At 33.6% G+C, this 16,425-nt stretch overlaps 1 protein-coding gene and 2 pseudogenes across 2 annotated transcripts; 1 reads left to right on the top strand and 2 right to left on the bottom strand.

Annotated features, from left to right (window-relative positions):
• Positions 1 to 7,964: 7,964 nt before the first annotated feature.
• On the bottom strand, positions 7,965 to 8,494 carry LOC114184661 (uncharacterized). The gene is made up of 2 exons (XM_028071977.1): positions 8,290 to 8,494; positions 7,965 to 8,194 (listed from the first exon to the last, which is right to left on the bottom strand). Exons 1-2 carry the CDS (start codon positions 8,492 to 8,494, stop codon positions 7,965 to 7,967), a joined length of 435 nt encoding a protein of 144 aa, XP_027927778.1.
• Positions 8,495 to 12,080: 3,586 nt separating this feature from the next.
• Positions 12,081 to 12,504, top strand: LOC114184660 (olee1-like protein pseudogene; annotated as a pseudogene).
• Positions 12,505 to 12,648: 144 nt separating this feature from the next.
• On the bottom strand, positions 12,649 to 14,604 carry LOC114183447 (AAA-ATPase At3g50940-like; annotated as a pseudogene). Its single transcript, XR_014994975.1, has 2 exons — positions 13,511 to 14,604; positions 12,649 to 13,288 (listed from the first exon to the last, which is right to left on the bottom strand). The product of XR_014994975.1 is annotated as an AAA-ATPase At3g50940-like (transcript).
• Positions 14,605 to 16,425: the final 1,821 nt, after the last annotated feature.

Genomic DNA, 16,425 nt, shown 5'->3' with positions numbered 1-16,425 from the left:
AAATTTGCTTTTTTTAGAAGAGTAAAACTAAATTTTTTGGTGCATGCAGCTTTTCTTGGTTGAATATAAATTTTCTATTTTTCTTTGTAAATCTGTGGTCCTTAAACAATGCATTGATTGTTGATTGAGCTTTTGGTTCTATAGATAGGACAATCGTAAGTGATGAAGTTGTGTAAGGAGATATTAGTGATATATGTCTTTTTTAAGGTAAGAAAAATTGATCACTTGAATTGTTTGATACCAAAATGTATGAATTGAAGAACCTTTTAATGATTTCGTAAAATATGAGTAATTTTATTGTATGAAGTAGGTATGTTTGGTGATTGATGAAATATACGAGTGATTTAATTGTATGAAATTATATTCAATAATAATGTTAAGTATTGAAAATGTGTTAGCATATCAGGGTAATGGTGTTGAAATGGTTTAGGCTTTTGACTGGCATGTCCGGAAGAAAAACAATACTTGATAGAAGTGATATGTGTATGAATTATGTATTAGAGAAAGAGCGAAATATAGGTAATGAAAACTGATATGTTAAGCTATGTGTGTGAGAATTCTTAACTTATTATGACATTTCGTGATATAACTGTGATTGGTAAATTGTTGAAAGAGCAAACATTTAAGATGATTGATAGCTTTGTAAAGAATAAGGTTAACATGATTAAATATAGTATTGTTGGTTGTAACATCCCGACCGAATATTACGGATTTAAATAATAAAAGAAAATAAAAAATAAAAGTTCATTAATTATAAGTCCATTTTCCAAAAACACGGGAAATTTCAAAACTTTATTTCACCATAACAATAACTGAAACCCAAAATGGGTAATTATCCACTATAAAATTAAAGTCTGATAATATAAGAGTTTACAATTGATTTAAAATCATAAAACATAAAATTCTGATAAAATTTATCAAGACTAGCCCCGTTCTGGCTCTACGCCTCACCAGATCCACCTGCAACATTATTTCCTCACATATACCGCGTATACGATCTTCGCCAAACACAAGTAGATAGGGTGAGCTAACAGAATAAACATATATATACATATATATATATATATATATATATATATACACACACACACACACAATAGAAACATATATCACAACCACATCAAAGGAAAACCATCCTTTGATTCCATAACACATGGCTACTACCATGTCAACCGTGTTCTACGTCTTCTAGTGAGTACCTCAAGGTGTCTTGTGTAAGGCCCACTTTTATTGAGTACCCTAATGTTAAGGGCTACTTCACTGTTGGGCCTAAAGGGCTGGCCCATAGGGTGCCAAGACCCCTAAAGCAGCCAAAAGCATTCATTCAGCTTTCATTGGCAAACAGTTCCTTCTCTTACTCTCTCTCTCTCTTTCTCCACAGAGGCTCTGCTAGGGTTTGATCCTCCGTCCCGTTCAAGCTAGTTCGACCCTGCTACTCCTGCACCTCTTAAATCTGCTCGTGGAGCTGCTGTAGTGGTAGGCTTAGGTGTCAAAGTAATTTGCTAGCTCATTCCAGGTAAGGGAAGTTAGGGTTCGCTTGTTTATTTTGATTTGTTACTTTCTTTGATTTCGTTTCATGATGGCATGACTTGATTGATGATTCTAATTGATTGGAAACCTGTTTAAACATTGTTTGGCCTGAATGCTTATCTGTTACACGCGAGAACAGTGGCGAGTACTATTTTTCTCACCCAAGCGAGCATGTCTCACCTAGGCGAGACTAACAGAGGCTCGCCTAGGATCTTTTGCTTGAACTGTCGCTCAGGCGACGAGTTTGCATTTTTGAGCGAGGGTGATCTCGCTTAGGCGAGAAGGGACTCACCTAAGCGACATATTGCAGAAGTTGTTGTCCCATTTCTCGAGCCCTCGCCTAGGCGAGAAGGGGCTCGCCCGAGCGAGAGGATCTCCCTCACCTGAGCGAGACCTTCTAGCCTAAGCGAGACTAGGTGCAAGTTTTGGTGTTATTGTTGAGTGTTTCACTGATGTGTTGCGTGCTTGTCTGATCTAAATGCTTTACGAGAAGGGTTGGGGGATGATACCATGGTTACAGTATGAGGTCAAGATGGAAATAAGATGTTGCTCTGTTGTGTATGAATTGGGAACTGTGAGTTGTATGATTGGTTGTTTATATACATATGCATGTCAACATGATATAAGTATTTATGGGAACTCTCTGATTGGTTGGTGACACATATACAAAGTCTGAGTAGGACGTAATTCCATGACTCTTGTAGTGAGAATTCATGGTGGTGCCTCACCTAATGGACGTAATCCCATGGACATTCCTATTGGGAGTCCCTGGTGGTGCCTCATCTAATGGACTTAATTCCATGAACCGCGGGGTGAGAGTTCATGGTGGTGCCTCAACATAAGGACGTAATTCCACAGGGGGTATCGTGGTGGTGCCTCAAGGCCAGGACGTAATTTTACGGAGGTCTCGTGGTGGTGCCTCATGTAAGGATGTAATTCCGTGAAGGCCTCGTGGTGATGCCTCACTGCTAGGACGTAATTCCACAGTTTGATGGTGGTGCCTCATTGTATGCATCCGGATAGTCAAGTCTAAAAGTCTTAAGTGGTTTGGGTATATCATGTGTGAATATTTGTTGATTATGTTTGGTTTTGAACTTACCTGCTGAGTGTTATAATATAATGATCTGTTACACTATCTTACCCTTTTGCTTGTTTGATTGCTTGTGTGTGGTTTTTCTCCTTTTGCGATGATCATCAATTTTATTGATGTGAGCAGATGTGAGAACCCCTGGCAGTGGTAATGATAGTAGAGATGTTGCAACTTGATGGTTATGGATGGGTATTGAGCTCACTATGGGGCCTGCGACTGAAGGAGTTATTTAGTTAGAATTTCTCTTGTTCTGGAAAAAACTTGTGTTGTTTTTGAACTATTGTATTGATGATAGGCAGTGTGGTGCCTCTTTTCTTTTTTATGAATAGGTTTGGGGTACTGTATACCTTCGTATACTAGTTTTCGCGCTCTTTGGATATTTATATATGTGCCATTTTATTAAATTGGAATTATCTATTTAAATGGGATGTTACATCTTGCTGCCACACCTATCAACCACAACTGATAGAGCACGTGCGGGAAACCATGCTATGGATCACACACCGTAACGCCAGGTGGAGTCGTACGTCCCAAGACTACCAAACTCGTTAGTTAATTACTGAAGAGGCCAATCTAACTGGACCCATTCGTACACACCGCTAAGTGAACATTCACACCAGCAACACTTGTCAACCCGAGTCACAACTCAAGAGTTCCTCGTGTTCATCCGCCATCCTGAGCCACAACTCAAAAGATGTCATTCCGAGCCACAACTCAAGGAATGCCACGTGGTTAACCCATATCCTAAGCCACAACTCAAGGGATACGTTATGAGCCACAACTCAAGGAACATCAGATAACCAACCTTTAAGGTATCATAGACCACGAACACCAAAACAAGCACAACACACATCTGTTGCAGCACCATCACCTGACGTAGATCACAAGGTGCCAGGCGCATCAGACTTTCAAGCCGCCTGGCAGGTGACACGTACCGCCAGGCGCCAAGCGCCTCTAATACGACTCTGCCTGCAGGTTTCGCCTAGCGGAACACTCCTTGTCGCCAAGCGCCTCGCGTTCTAGTTCTCTTCCGTTTGGTGACTTCCGCCTAGCGGGTCTCATACTGCCGCTAGGCGCCACACCAGTACTCGCGCAATACTGGTTCTTGTTTGATTTCAGGTACTGTATTTCAGTTCCTTACTCACATATTCACTTGACAGGTCTAATTAGCATATCTTTGCTCAATAATTACCATGTGTAGAACCTCTTTATCAAATTCATATCATTAAGATGCTTAGCCACCTATACTCTTAGGTTAATTCCTTGCTTTATACCAATTCTGCAAACCAAGCATCATAGTTAATGCAGAGCACTACTGGTACTATTCCATTCATAATGTAATCTGATTTATCTCAGAACTTTGACTTATTCTCTGGCTTAAAAGTTCCAAGTTTAGCCATCTAATCTCCTCTATATATATTTATGAGCTATTACCCATCATTCCACCAGTCCATTACCATGACTTAGCTATATTGTCTTACCAATCCCACATATTGGAAGTTTTGCCTTTCTTTAAGTCATCCAAATTCTAATACTTCATAATTAAACCTTGATGGCATTTATTCCAAGAACAACTTAGACTAATCCATATAATATTTCCAGCTCCTAAAATTATATTAAATATGGTCCCAATTAGTTCCCCAACCACCATTGTGCACCAAAACACATAAAATCCACAACTTTGGTATTACATTTCTCCCTGCACTTGCGAACCTCAATCCATCCCTTGCAACTCTGATTTCAATCAATTTACGACTCCATAGACTACACTCTAGTGTTTTAGTATTACATTTCACCAGTACAACTTTCCAAACATGAAATTTGTTCACGTTTTCCACTTAATTAAGTGCCACTATAACAAATCCCAAATCCTCGACCCTAAAATGACGTTCTTGCGATTTTCATCTCAATTAGCCCCCAATCTCATGAAATTCAATGATGTGTGACACCTACTCATTTACAAATAATTAGCACTTTCCTTTTTCCCGATTAGAATCATTCCAGAAACCCAAAATACCAAAAATCGAGTCAAATTGACTCACGTCACCTGGCGGGTGTTCATCACCGTCATGTAGGGATGGCAACGGGGCGGGGCGGGGACGGGTTTCGCTATCCCATACCCATCCCCGCATAAAAAATTCATCTCCATCCCCATACCCAAACCCAACGGGTATCAAACTTTTTTCCCATCCCCATCCCCACCGGGTAACGGGTATAATCTCGTACCCATACCCGTACCCGTGTTCTAACTACTTCAATATTAATTTTTATAAAAGAAAAAAAATTACGGTAAAGAAAACATAATATTATGAAATATTCAATATTATGAGGATTTTCTTCGATGCCAAATACCTTAAAATAAATTATAACTGTTTACACTTTATATTAGAATACCAAATAAAATTTCATGTGAACCAAAACATTTATTAAATTTGCAAACTACAACATTGATGAACTTAGTTGATAAAATTAAAAAATATTTCAAAAAAATATAAAAGGAAAACAAATATTCAAATTAAAATATATTTTAAATGTTTGTTTACTTCAATTTTTTAAATTCTAATGAATCTCTTTTTTATACACTAATAAAAGTTATAATATATCACTTGATCAAAATGACACAAAGAACAAATAATAAACATAATAATAAAAGGAAAACAAATATTCAAATTAAAATATATTTTAAATGTTTGTTTACTTCAATTTTTTTAAATTATAATGAATCTCTTTTTTATACACTAATAAAAGTTATAATACATCACTTGATCAAAATGACACAAAGAACAAATAATAAACATAATAATAAAATTTTGACATAGATTTTGTATCTTTTGAACTTCAATATATGTTGAATAGTGACAAAAAAATATTCATAGCAATTACATTAAATTTTTATATTGTAGCAAATAAAAGTTATTTATATAATTAAAGTGAAAAAAATTACAGTATGATTAATAGTGAGTTATAAAATAACAAATAATTAGATAGAATATATCGAAATATTATTCTACATGATGAAAATAAACAATAAATAAAAATATTAAAAAACTAACAAATGTGTGTTTTAGAAATAATTTGAGAGACTATCGAAAGAAATCGCACAAAGGAAATCAAATGTATAATTAAGGTATGATAAAATGAAAAATACCTTAGAGAACTAATTATTAAATTATGTTTGAAGTGGTTAAAATTAAATACAAATATCATTAGTGACCAAAAAATTTGTCATTAAATTACAAATAAATTAGTAATTAAATTGGTCACTAAATCAAGTACCGATTCGATCATTGAATCGGTCACTAATTTAGTCATTGATTCAGACAATAAATCAACTACTACCACCAATGACGAAAAATAGTGACTGATATGGGTTACTGACTAAATCAGTCACCATTTCATGTTTTTCTTGTAGTGAATTATCATATACTATTCCTAAATATCATTATATATATATATATATATATATATATATAATTTTAACCACTTTAAACAGAATTTAAAGTGAAAAAATTACATTATGATTAATAATGAGTTATAAAATAAAAAATAATTAGATAGAATATATCGAAATATTATTCTACATGATGAAAATAAAAACAATAAATAAAAATATTAAAAAACTAACAAATGTGTGTTTTAGAAATAATTTGAGAGACTATCGAAAAAAAATCACACAAAGGAAATCAAATGTATAACTAAGGTATGATAAGACGAAAAATATCTTAGATAATTAAGAAAACTTTTCAAATATCAACATATATACTTAATGGTTGAAAAATAACGAAAATTATTTTAATGAAACAAAAGAGTTCTTCAAATTAAACAAAAATTAATAATAATAATAATAATAAGTAAAGAAATTTTTTTATATTATCTTAAATTGAGAGTATAAACATTCTCATATGAAAGGAAAATTTATAATAAATAAAAATATTAAAAAATAATATAAATATTCAAATGTGAGGCATAATTTTTTTTTAATTAACATACATTATTTTAACATAATTACATAAAGGTTATGATAAGATAAAAAATATATTGGAGATGAGAATGAGTTTCATGACAAATGAAATAATTAAAAGAAATAAAAAATAGAAAAAAATAAATAAATAAATAAATATATATATATATATATATATATATATATATAGGGGTTACTTGATTAATTGTGAATATTTTAATAATTTAAACGAGAATGGAGATATGGCGGGGACGGGTATTATGGCGGGTATATGTACATCCCCATACCCAACTGAAAAAGTCGGGGATTCCCCATACCCATACCCATACCTAGTCAATGCGGGGATTCCTCGTCAAAACGGGGACGGGTTCGGGCAATACCCACGGGGACAGGTTTATTTGCCATCTCTACCGTCATGCAATTCAAACAGAACCCAGAAATTGGGTTTTCAAGCACGCGTCGCCTGGCAGTCGAGAGCTTACTGCCAAGCGGTTCCTTTCCAGGAACCCAGAACACACTACATTTGGGATTAGTCACTTGGTGGCTACGAGTAACCCGCCAGGCGTTTTCTGAAATTTTCCAAAAAATTGAAAGTTCAATAGATAAAGGAACATTCATGCATTTTATACCATACATCACACAGTTCATGCTTAAACATAAAAATTTAACATGTAAAACTCCCCTAACCTGGATTTCTTTGCTAAAAAAATGGAGATTCTTGAGAGTTCCTTTTTTATCACTAGGCCGCCTAGCACTTCCCCTCAATTCAGCTCCCAATTGCACTCAATCCTCAGCGCACACTCTCCAATTTCGTATTCCTCTGACTATGACACAATGACAAGCACAAAAACCCTTCTTCTCTCTACCCTTTCACCTTCATGTCAAAACTATTTTTAGCAAAAAGAAAGTAAATTTATATCTACCAAGGTTTGAACCCATACCCATGCCAATGTTAATTCAATGCACAACCATTCAATCAATTCATGTTTTATGATAATTCATATAATTCTATGATTATATTATCACTCAACATGATCAAGCATATTATTAAAAATAATAGTAAATTAAATAACACACAATTGGCATACATACAACATGAACTCAAGTCCTCTCACACAATCAAAGTACTCTCAACCACTTCAGCTAGTACTTTTCCACATCATATCAACAAATAGTTAATGCCTTAAAGGCTCACACTACCCGCATTAATTAATTAATAAATTATTTAATTAATTAATTTTCACGGGTCTTACATTCTTCCCACCTTAAAAAATTTTTGTCCTAAAAAATAGGACTTACCAAGAAATAGGTGAGGATAAGACTTCCTCATGAGATCCTCCATCTCCCACGTCTTCTCCTGAGTTGCCTCGTCCCAGAGGACCTTCATAGTTGGATTTCCTTCCCTTTGAGTTGTTTGACTAGAGAATCCAAGTTTCTCACTGGTCCAACTTCATTCGTCAGGTCTTCGCGTACCTGAACATCGTCCTCCTCCAGCACATGAGTAGGATACACAATGTACTTCCTTAGTTGTGATACATGGAAGACATTGTTCAGATTGCCAAGTGAGGTGGCAGAGCAATATCGTATGTTGTTGGTCCAATTCTCCTTGTGATCTGATAAGGACCAATGAATCAAGGAGTCAACTTCCTCGACTTGAGAGCTCTCCCAATTCCTACTGTAGGTGTAACCCTGAGGAATACGTGGTCACCTGCCTCAAACTCTAGCGGCCTTCTCCTCTTATCTGCATAAGATTTCTGCCGACTTTGAGTTACACGCATCCGATCTTGTATCACCTTCACTTTCTCAGTAGTCTGTTGCAAAAATTCTAGCCCAAGCACCACTGACTCTCCACACTGCTGCCAACACAATAGTGTCTTGCATCTCCTACCATACAAGGCCTCGTAAGGTGTCATTCCTATGCTGGAATGATAACTATTATTATACTGAACTCCACCAATGACAATATATCACTCCAAGTCCCCAGGTGGTCCAGCACACAAGTGCTCAACAAGTGCTCCAATGATTGTATAATTCTCTCAGACTGACTATCTGTTTGAGAATGATAAGCTAAGTTCATCCTCAACTAAGTGCCCGGTGCTAACTACAACGATTGCCAAAATCGCGAGGTGAAACGTGGATCTTTGTCTGATACAATACTTGTTAGCACCCTATGTAGTCTGACCACTTCTCTAACATACAACTTTGCCAATTTGTCCATGGACATCTTCTAGTTAATTGGCAAGAAGTGTGCATATTTCGTCAGTATGCTAAGACGACTCTTATGCCTTGATGATTCTTATGCCCTTCCTCCAAGAGCATCTTTCTCAGCACCGAGCTCCTGGGTACACAAACCCTTTCCCTGAAACGTAGGATGTCATCTTTACCTATCCTAAAGTCTTTTTTCTTCTCAGTGCCCAACTCGCCAATAATCTACTGCAGCTGCTGATCATTACCCTGTTCCACCTGAATCTCATCCAGGAACTCATTAGTAATTCTCAACATGCTACACCAGATATGACCTGCACCAATATGTAATCCCAAGTTCATATCTCGTAGCTTCTCAATAAGCTCCAGTTCCTTCATCATCATGGCAAACATATGAATTCTCTTTCTTCTTAGTGTGTTTGCTACGACATTGGCTTTACTAAGGTGGCATAACAGCTCAAAGTCGTAGTCTTGCAGGTATTCCATCCAGCGCCTCTTTCTCATATTCAGCTCCTTCTGATCGAATAAGTATTTTAAACTCTTATGATCGCTGAACACTTGGAATTGAGAACCATACAAGTAATGCCTCCAAGTCTTGAGGGCAAATACTACTGCAGCTAGCTACAAGTCATGCGTCGGATAATTCTTCTCATGCACTTTCAACTATCTCGACGCATAGGCCACTGGTCGTTTATCTTGCATCAGCACACAACCCGACCCCTGATATGAGGCATCACAACACACCTCAAACATCTTGGTTGTCAGAAATAGCAAGTATTGGTGCAGTAGTCAACCTCCTCTTTATATCCTCGAAGCAAGCTTTGCACTCCTCAGTCCAAGAGAAAGGTTGGTCCTTTCTAGTGAGTTGTGTTAGTGGCTACGCCATCTTGGAGAATCCTTCTATAAATCACCGATAATAGCCGGTTAATCCCAGAAAACTTCTCACCTCTATAACTGTTATACAAATATTTTTATTAAATTTGATATTTTTATTCAAATTGATATTTTTATTATATATTTTTAACATAGCTAAGTTTATTTAAAATTGTGTTTCACATTCAACTTTACTTAAAATTGTTTTCAAATTTCAAATTTATATGTGTTTTATTGTTACATGAACTAGTTAATTTATGAATTTTTTTCTATTAACATTATTTTCTATTAACAACTTTAAAACAATTTTAAATATAGTTCAATGTAAAATATTAATTAAATGAACTTAATTTGGTTAAAAATATTTACTTGAAATATCAATTTTGATGAAAATATTTGTGTACATTTATATAAAAATTAAATTTGATTTCAATTTGGAGATAGACAAAATTGATAATTTTTACAAAAATTGGGACTAAATTGAGACAAATTAAAATAAAGGGACCAAATTGAGACTACGGAAATGACACCTGGAATAATACTGACACGTGTCACTGTCACTACCACATTACTCTGTCACTGCCACGTGGCACGATGACAACTTGACACGTGACAATTTTTTTATTTTTTTATTTTTTTTAAAAAAATAAAAAAGAATAAAAAATTCAAAAAATCGAGGAACTGACACGTGGCACTCCCTCTAACGGCGTCAACTTTGACTCAATAGAAAGAACAAATTTGAGACGTTTTAACAAAAAAAGGGACCAATTTGAGACTTTTAAAAATTTGGGTATCATTTTGAGATTTTGACCGCAAAATGGAGACCAAAGACATAATTAAAACCTTATATTTTTAATAAAACTTCCTTAAACATACTCTACATGTAGTTAAAATTTATTAAATAAGGAAAAAACGCTCTTCCATTTTATAAAAATAATATAAAATTTATATTTTGTCAAATAAGAGTGCAATAAATATTAAAATTATTAATAAACTCAGTCAAGGAGTTATAATGTAAGATAAGTAAGGAAATCTTTCTCTTATCCAAAAAGAGGGTATATTAATTATTTATATTTTACCATCATATTTTAAATATCTTAGAAATAATAAACTAAGGTTTAAATAAATTTTTAATACTTATAAAATTACAGATTTTTTATTTTGACTTCTATAAAAAATGTGCTTCCATTATTATAAAATTTTAAAATTATTCTTTTAGTTTTTATGAAATACAGCTATTTTGTAATCATTATTTTTAGTCTCTAATATTAATGTTAAAAAATAAATAAACAATTAGTATTATTTTAAAGATTTAAAATGTTATTCTAAGTGGAACAAATGCCTACGTCAATATATGTCACTTAAAATAGTTATTTAACTTGTAGTTTTCAATACACAGTAATTAGTTAGTGTTATATAATTAAAAGAATCAATTTATGAAAACAAAAAAATTATAAAACCTAAAATAAAAACTTGGAACTAAAATAATATTTAACTCATAAATTAATTACTCAGATATGAATCTCATTAATTGGTTTGTGACTTTTGATGGAGTCAAGTTAGAGTCATTCCAATACAAATTTATTGAAACACATATCTTCTAAAATAATTTCAGCAGACAAAAAGGAAGCTTGAAATTTGAAGGTTAAAAACTTTATGACTGAACCTTTTTAATGTGTCTATTTTAATAATGCAACATCAAAAGGCAAATTAATCTCTATAGGGTGTTGGTTAGCTTAGTTGCATGGAGGAAGTGGTGCATATAGAAAGACAAATAATGGTAAAGATAAAATATGAGGAACGTGTTTGATAAAATACCTAGCTGAGGTTCACCTATAAAACCTTTTGCTAATTTCGTGGTGATTATTTTTGTATGAACGTGATGTTAAATAGTTATAATTTTGTCCACAATATTTACTTTCTAAAATGATAAAATGGTTGTTCACTAAAATTTGGAGACAGAGACTAAAATTATCTCGAATTCAGTTAGCACATATGCAGAAAAAACTAACTTTGAGCTTCCAAATATGGTAGAACTTTCATCAAAAGTTTTACTTTGAGTCCAGACTCAGCTTCCCCTTGCCAGGTAAATTTCCTTAAAAGTCAGAACTTTCATCAAAAGTTTTACTTGGTAAGAGATTTTCATAACATTCAGAAACTGGGGTTTATGATAAGTATCCATAAGTACCCATAAGTACATCAGATGAAGAAAAAGAAAGGTCCAGGAAGTGAAGAAGAATATGATAGAATCAGAATTATTCTCCAGAGTCATTCTCTTAAGATTAAGAGAATTGATTTCCTGTAGGTAATTAAATATTCTGTAGTGACATACCTCATTTACATCATATTGTTATATATAAATACCTATACCTATCTACAATACAAAATACAACACATTCAAATTTTCTTTCTATCAGAATAACTAACAAATGTTTGAACATGAGTTTGCAGGTGTGAATGAGACTTTGGAATGCATAAGGGAAGAGAATGATACAGTGTCATATACAAGGAACAGCTCAACTGATGCAAAAGGCTGTTACAGCATCCCTGTCCGTGGTGATCACGAGGAAGAGATCTGTGTGGTTGTTGCAAACCCACCAAGAAAGGGACAATGCAGACAGGCAATGCCAAACAAGTCCGACAGAATCATTCTCACCAAAAACATGGGAGCCGCAACCCAGACACGTTATTTCAATCCCCTTGGGTTCATGACACAGACAACTAATCTACAATGCACTGATGTTGTTCAGGAGCTAGGACTCGACAGACTCCATGATGATTAAGCGGAAGAGAGAAATGAGTTAACTCAATCCACAAGAGAGAACAAAATGTCATGTGATGTTGTTGGATCAGTTTGTCTTGTATCTATATCTATATTAATTAACCATTATCCATGATGTGTTGCGGCAAACACTTTATTATCAAATAAATGATATTTGGATTTTGGTACATGCTGACACAACTACACTCAGTTACAGATTATTGCATGTTTTGATGAAACTTTTCCATATAAAACAATCAAATAGGGTTACAAATTACAATGTCTGTTTCACAAATATACATAACTCGTTTAAAACTGAATGAAATTAATTTGTAACTTGAAAATCAACTCCATTAGTTATTGATTTGATAACTTGTTCTTTCTGATGGTTGATGAATCAAATATCATATTTGTTGCCTTCAACTGAAGACGTTCTTCTCTGGTTTATCTTATCTGCCATAAGTCCAAGCTAGCTCATGATCCTTGATATTGTGGTCAGTTACACAGTCTGTTCCTCAAGCATTTTCTTGTTGTGGAGGAATTTGACTATGTCTTGTAGGCCTTCTCTAACATCAGAGATCTTTATTAGCTCTCCTGCAATTTCAGCTGGAGTCACTTGTACTTCTCTGAGAAGCCCTTCAATCTGGTCAAAGAGTTTGTGCTGAGAAATTCCAAGGTAATTGAAGGCCAATTGCTCAAAAGCAGAAAAACTACAGTATGACAGATGAATATGCATGTCCATTCTTCCAGGTCTTAACAGAGCAGGATCCAGCTTCTCTTTGTGATTGGTTGTGAAAATAAAAATGCGTTCCTCTCCACAGCATGACCATAGACCATCTATAACATTCAACAGTCCTGAAAGTGTAACCTGTTGAAAAATTAGTACAAATAAATTCATGTTAGACATCACTGTCATTACATACTTAACTTTACATAAACAAAGTAATAAGCAATTGCAAGCATATAGATATTGTTAACATGGATAGAGATAGATGCACACATTCATGTTCCTATATTTGTTATCATGTGTTAAATCTCTGAGGTGTGTGTAATGAAAATTGAGACAAAGCTTTCGAAATAAAAAAAGAACCTTATTATCTCCATTCTTAACTGCTTCTGCATCTTCTTCTCGGTTCTGCAGCTTTATAGTGCAATCAATGTCCTCTATGACAAGCATGGAGCGGTTAGACATGGCTAGGATCAAATTTTTTAATTCATTATTGTCATGGACAGTGGTGAGATCCAAGTCATAGATATCATAGTTGAGATAAAAGGACATGGAAGCAATAAGGCTAGACTTGCCAGTGCCAGGAGGGCCATACAAGAGGTAACCACGTTTCCAAGCTTTCCCAGTTCTTTTATAGAACTCTTTCCCTTTCACAAACTTGTCCAAATCATTCACTATTTCCCTCTTAAGTTTTGCATCAATTGCAAGAGTTTTGAAAGTCATGGGGTGACCAAGTTTGATACCAGGAACTTTCCAATAATCTCTATAATCAACCGTGTGAAGCTTCACTGCCTCATTTTCCTCTTTGATGGCCTTGGCTCTCTCCAACACGTATGGAAAATATGAACTGAATATCTTCTCCTTGTGTTTCTTCGGAAAACATAGCTCATAGTACCTTATTTCTGACCTCAAAGAGGAATTCATATCATGATGCTTATTCCGGATTGATTCAGCTTGTTTACATATGTATTTCCACCTTATTTGAACTCCTTCAAACTCATCATTCACTTCTTCATCTCTGTCTACACCAAATGATAGATTTTTATCATTCTCTGATTTGCTTGCTTTGACTCTCTGAGCTGAGAGAGTGGCTTTGGTGGTGAGATAGGCCTCTGCAGCGTCAAACACTTGGTTTCTGGACATGCCTTGAAACTCTTCAATGACCACAGTGAATCGGGTGGAGAATTTGCGAGATAGATTGTGAAGTCCTGAGTGAAAAAAATCCAAGATTTCTTGAGGAACAAACTCATTGGTAATGCTTCTGACCACCACAGCTGAAGCTGCAATGGAGGCCACAGCAGTTAAAAGGGACTTGCTATTGGACATGCTTTTGGTTAATGGAAAACAAGGTAACACAAAAGATACGCAAATTGTTCAAAACTTCAACTCAAAGATCAACTCTGAATCAAATCAATTCCTCAACCAGTCAAAAGAACTCTCTGTTTATGAGATGACTTGGAATGACCCTTTATATAATAGTACAAAACAAGATTAATCTGCTGTTGATTCGGCTTTTGGGTTGTTGAAAGTGGAACTTGACGTGTTTACCACTCATATTGACTTTCTTGTCGTTTTGAAACTTTCCGAGTACTTTCACTCCGTGATCTGTTTGCAACCAAACTTGTCAGAGTCATTGGTTGATGTTGATGCACCATTGTTGAACATTCAGAGAGGAGGAAGCTGTGGAGAAACCTGTTAAGGATTTTAGAACCTCATTTAATAGATTTGTCTTTAATGGTGACTTCTTTTTTTGTTGCACACACAACAAAATATTCTTGAGATTGTGATTTTTCACATAAATTTGGTGTATTTTGCCAGTTTTTTACTTGTTTTTGATTGATCAAAGCGAATTTGGTTGTAGCTGCTTGTATAAACAGCAACTCCCGTATGAAAAACTCTAACTCGTTACCTTAAGTTAAGTTTAGACGATTAATTTTGAATCTTGGAGGATTTTGACATGTCTAAAATTTGAATGTTTTGATTTAAGTTTTCTCTTATTTTTAAAAATTTAGTTTATATAAATGGATTAATTTTTTAAACGTTAAATTGTCAATTTTACACAAATTTATTTTCTGCAAAATGTAAAATTTATTTTTAAATGTATAATTAAAAATTGAAATTTTCAGATTAAAATTTATGAAAACAAGCATTAGTTATTTTTTAAAACATTTCACAATTAGAAAAAACAAGTCTTAAGAAAGGTCTTAAAATTAAAAATTGAATATGGTTGTGAATCTTAACAATAAAATATTATATTTGAAGTTTCTTTTCGGTCTTAATAATAAACCACAAAACTAACCCCTTTTTTTATGTTGAAAAAGCTGAAGTACAAATAAAAAACCTATAAAAATGTGCATTCTAATATAAATAATTTAAAAGTAAAGTGAGAAAATATGCTTTTACTGGAGTGTAGACCTTTGACCAGGTGACAAAATCTTAATAATGACTTAAATGTTTCTTATGATTGGAATCAAATCTTTTATTCGTTGTTCAAAAGGAGAAAATTCACCTGCAAAATACTTTTCGACGTTGAAGTCAATAAGAAAGTTTTAAATCTTTATAAATAAAAGAGAGAGTATAAGATAATTGTGTGTATTTCTTGGTGAAATAATGTGTATTATAAGGTTTTTAGGCCCTATAAAATTTGTTATAAAAACTATGATAATATTAAGAGAATATCAAATAATATCAACAAATATAATAACTTACGATTTATATGTTAATTAGTAGAATAATAATAATAATACAATATTTTGCTTTATTAACTATATATTTTGTTGATATATTAAGATATTATAACATATATGATAATTGCACCAACAAATATCTTACAGTATCTTTTGGTGGGCTTTCATCCAATTGTGTACAAGGTTATGATGGAATGAGTATAATGGAAGGGAGGGTGGTTTTGAATGTTGTTGGTGGAAAATGTTAATCAAGAGTTTTATAGGAATCTTTTATTAACTCGGTAAGAATATGGGTAATATCCTATTTTTCAATTGGGTATAAGTAGTCTAATATATATATATATATATATATATATATATATATATATATATATATATAAAATTTCTTACTCTTTAATTTTATAATTTTTTTTAACTACATACTTTTTTCTCTTTTCTAATTATATGGTTCATAATGAAATCAATTCACATGTCTAAGATATTATTTCTCCTATCAAAAACTTTTTTGCACTTATGTTCAAATGATGTATCGAAATTAAATATTCTTTATGTCTTATATTTAAATATGTCTACTTATTTTTAATATTTTTA

Source organism: Vigna unguiculata, chromosome 5 (genome assembly GCF_037176805.1).
Source record: "Vigna unguiculata cultivar grain cowpea cultivar isolate G323 ecotype 2 chromosome 5, ASM3717680v1, whole genome shotgun sequence".
Lineage (NCBI taxonomy): Eukaryota > Viridiplantae > Streptophyta > Magnoliopsida > Fabales > Fabaceae > Vigna > Vigna unguiculata.
Note: the sequence above shows the minus strand (reverse complement) of the source record. Positions and strands in the feature narration are given on the sequence as shown.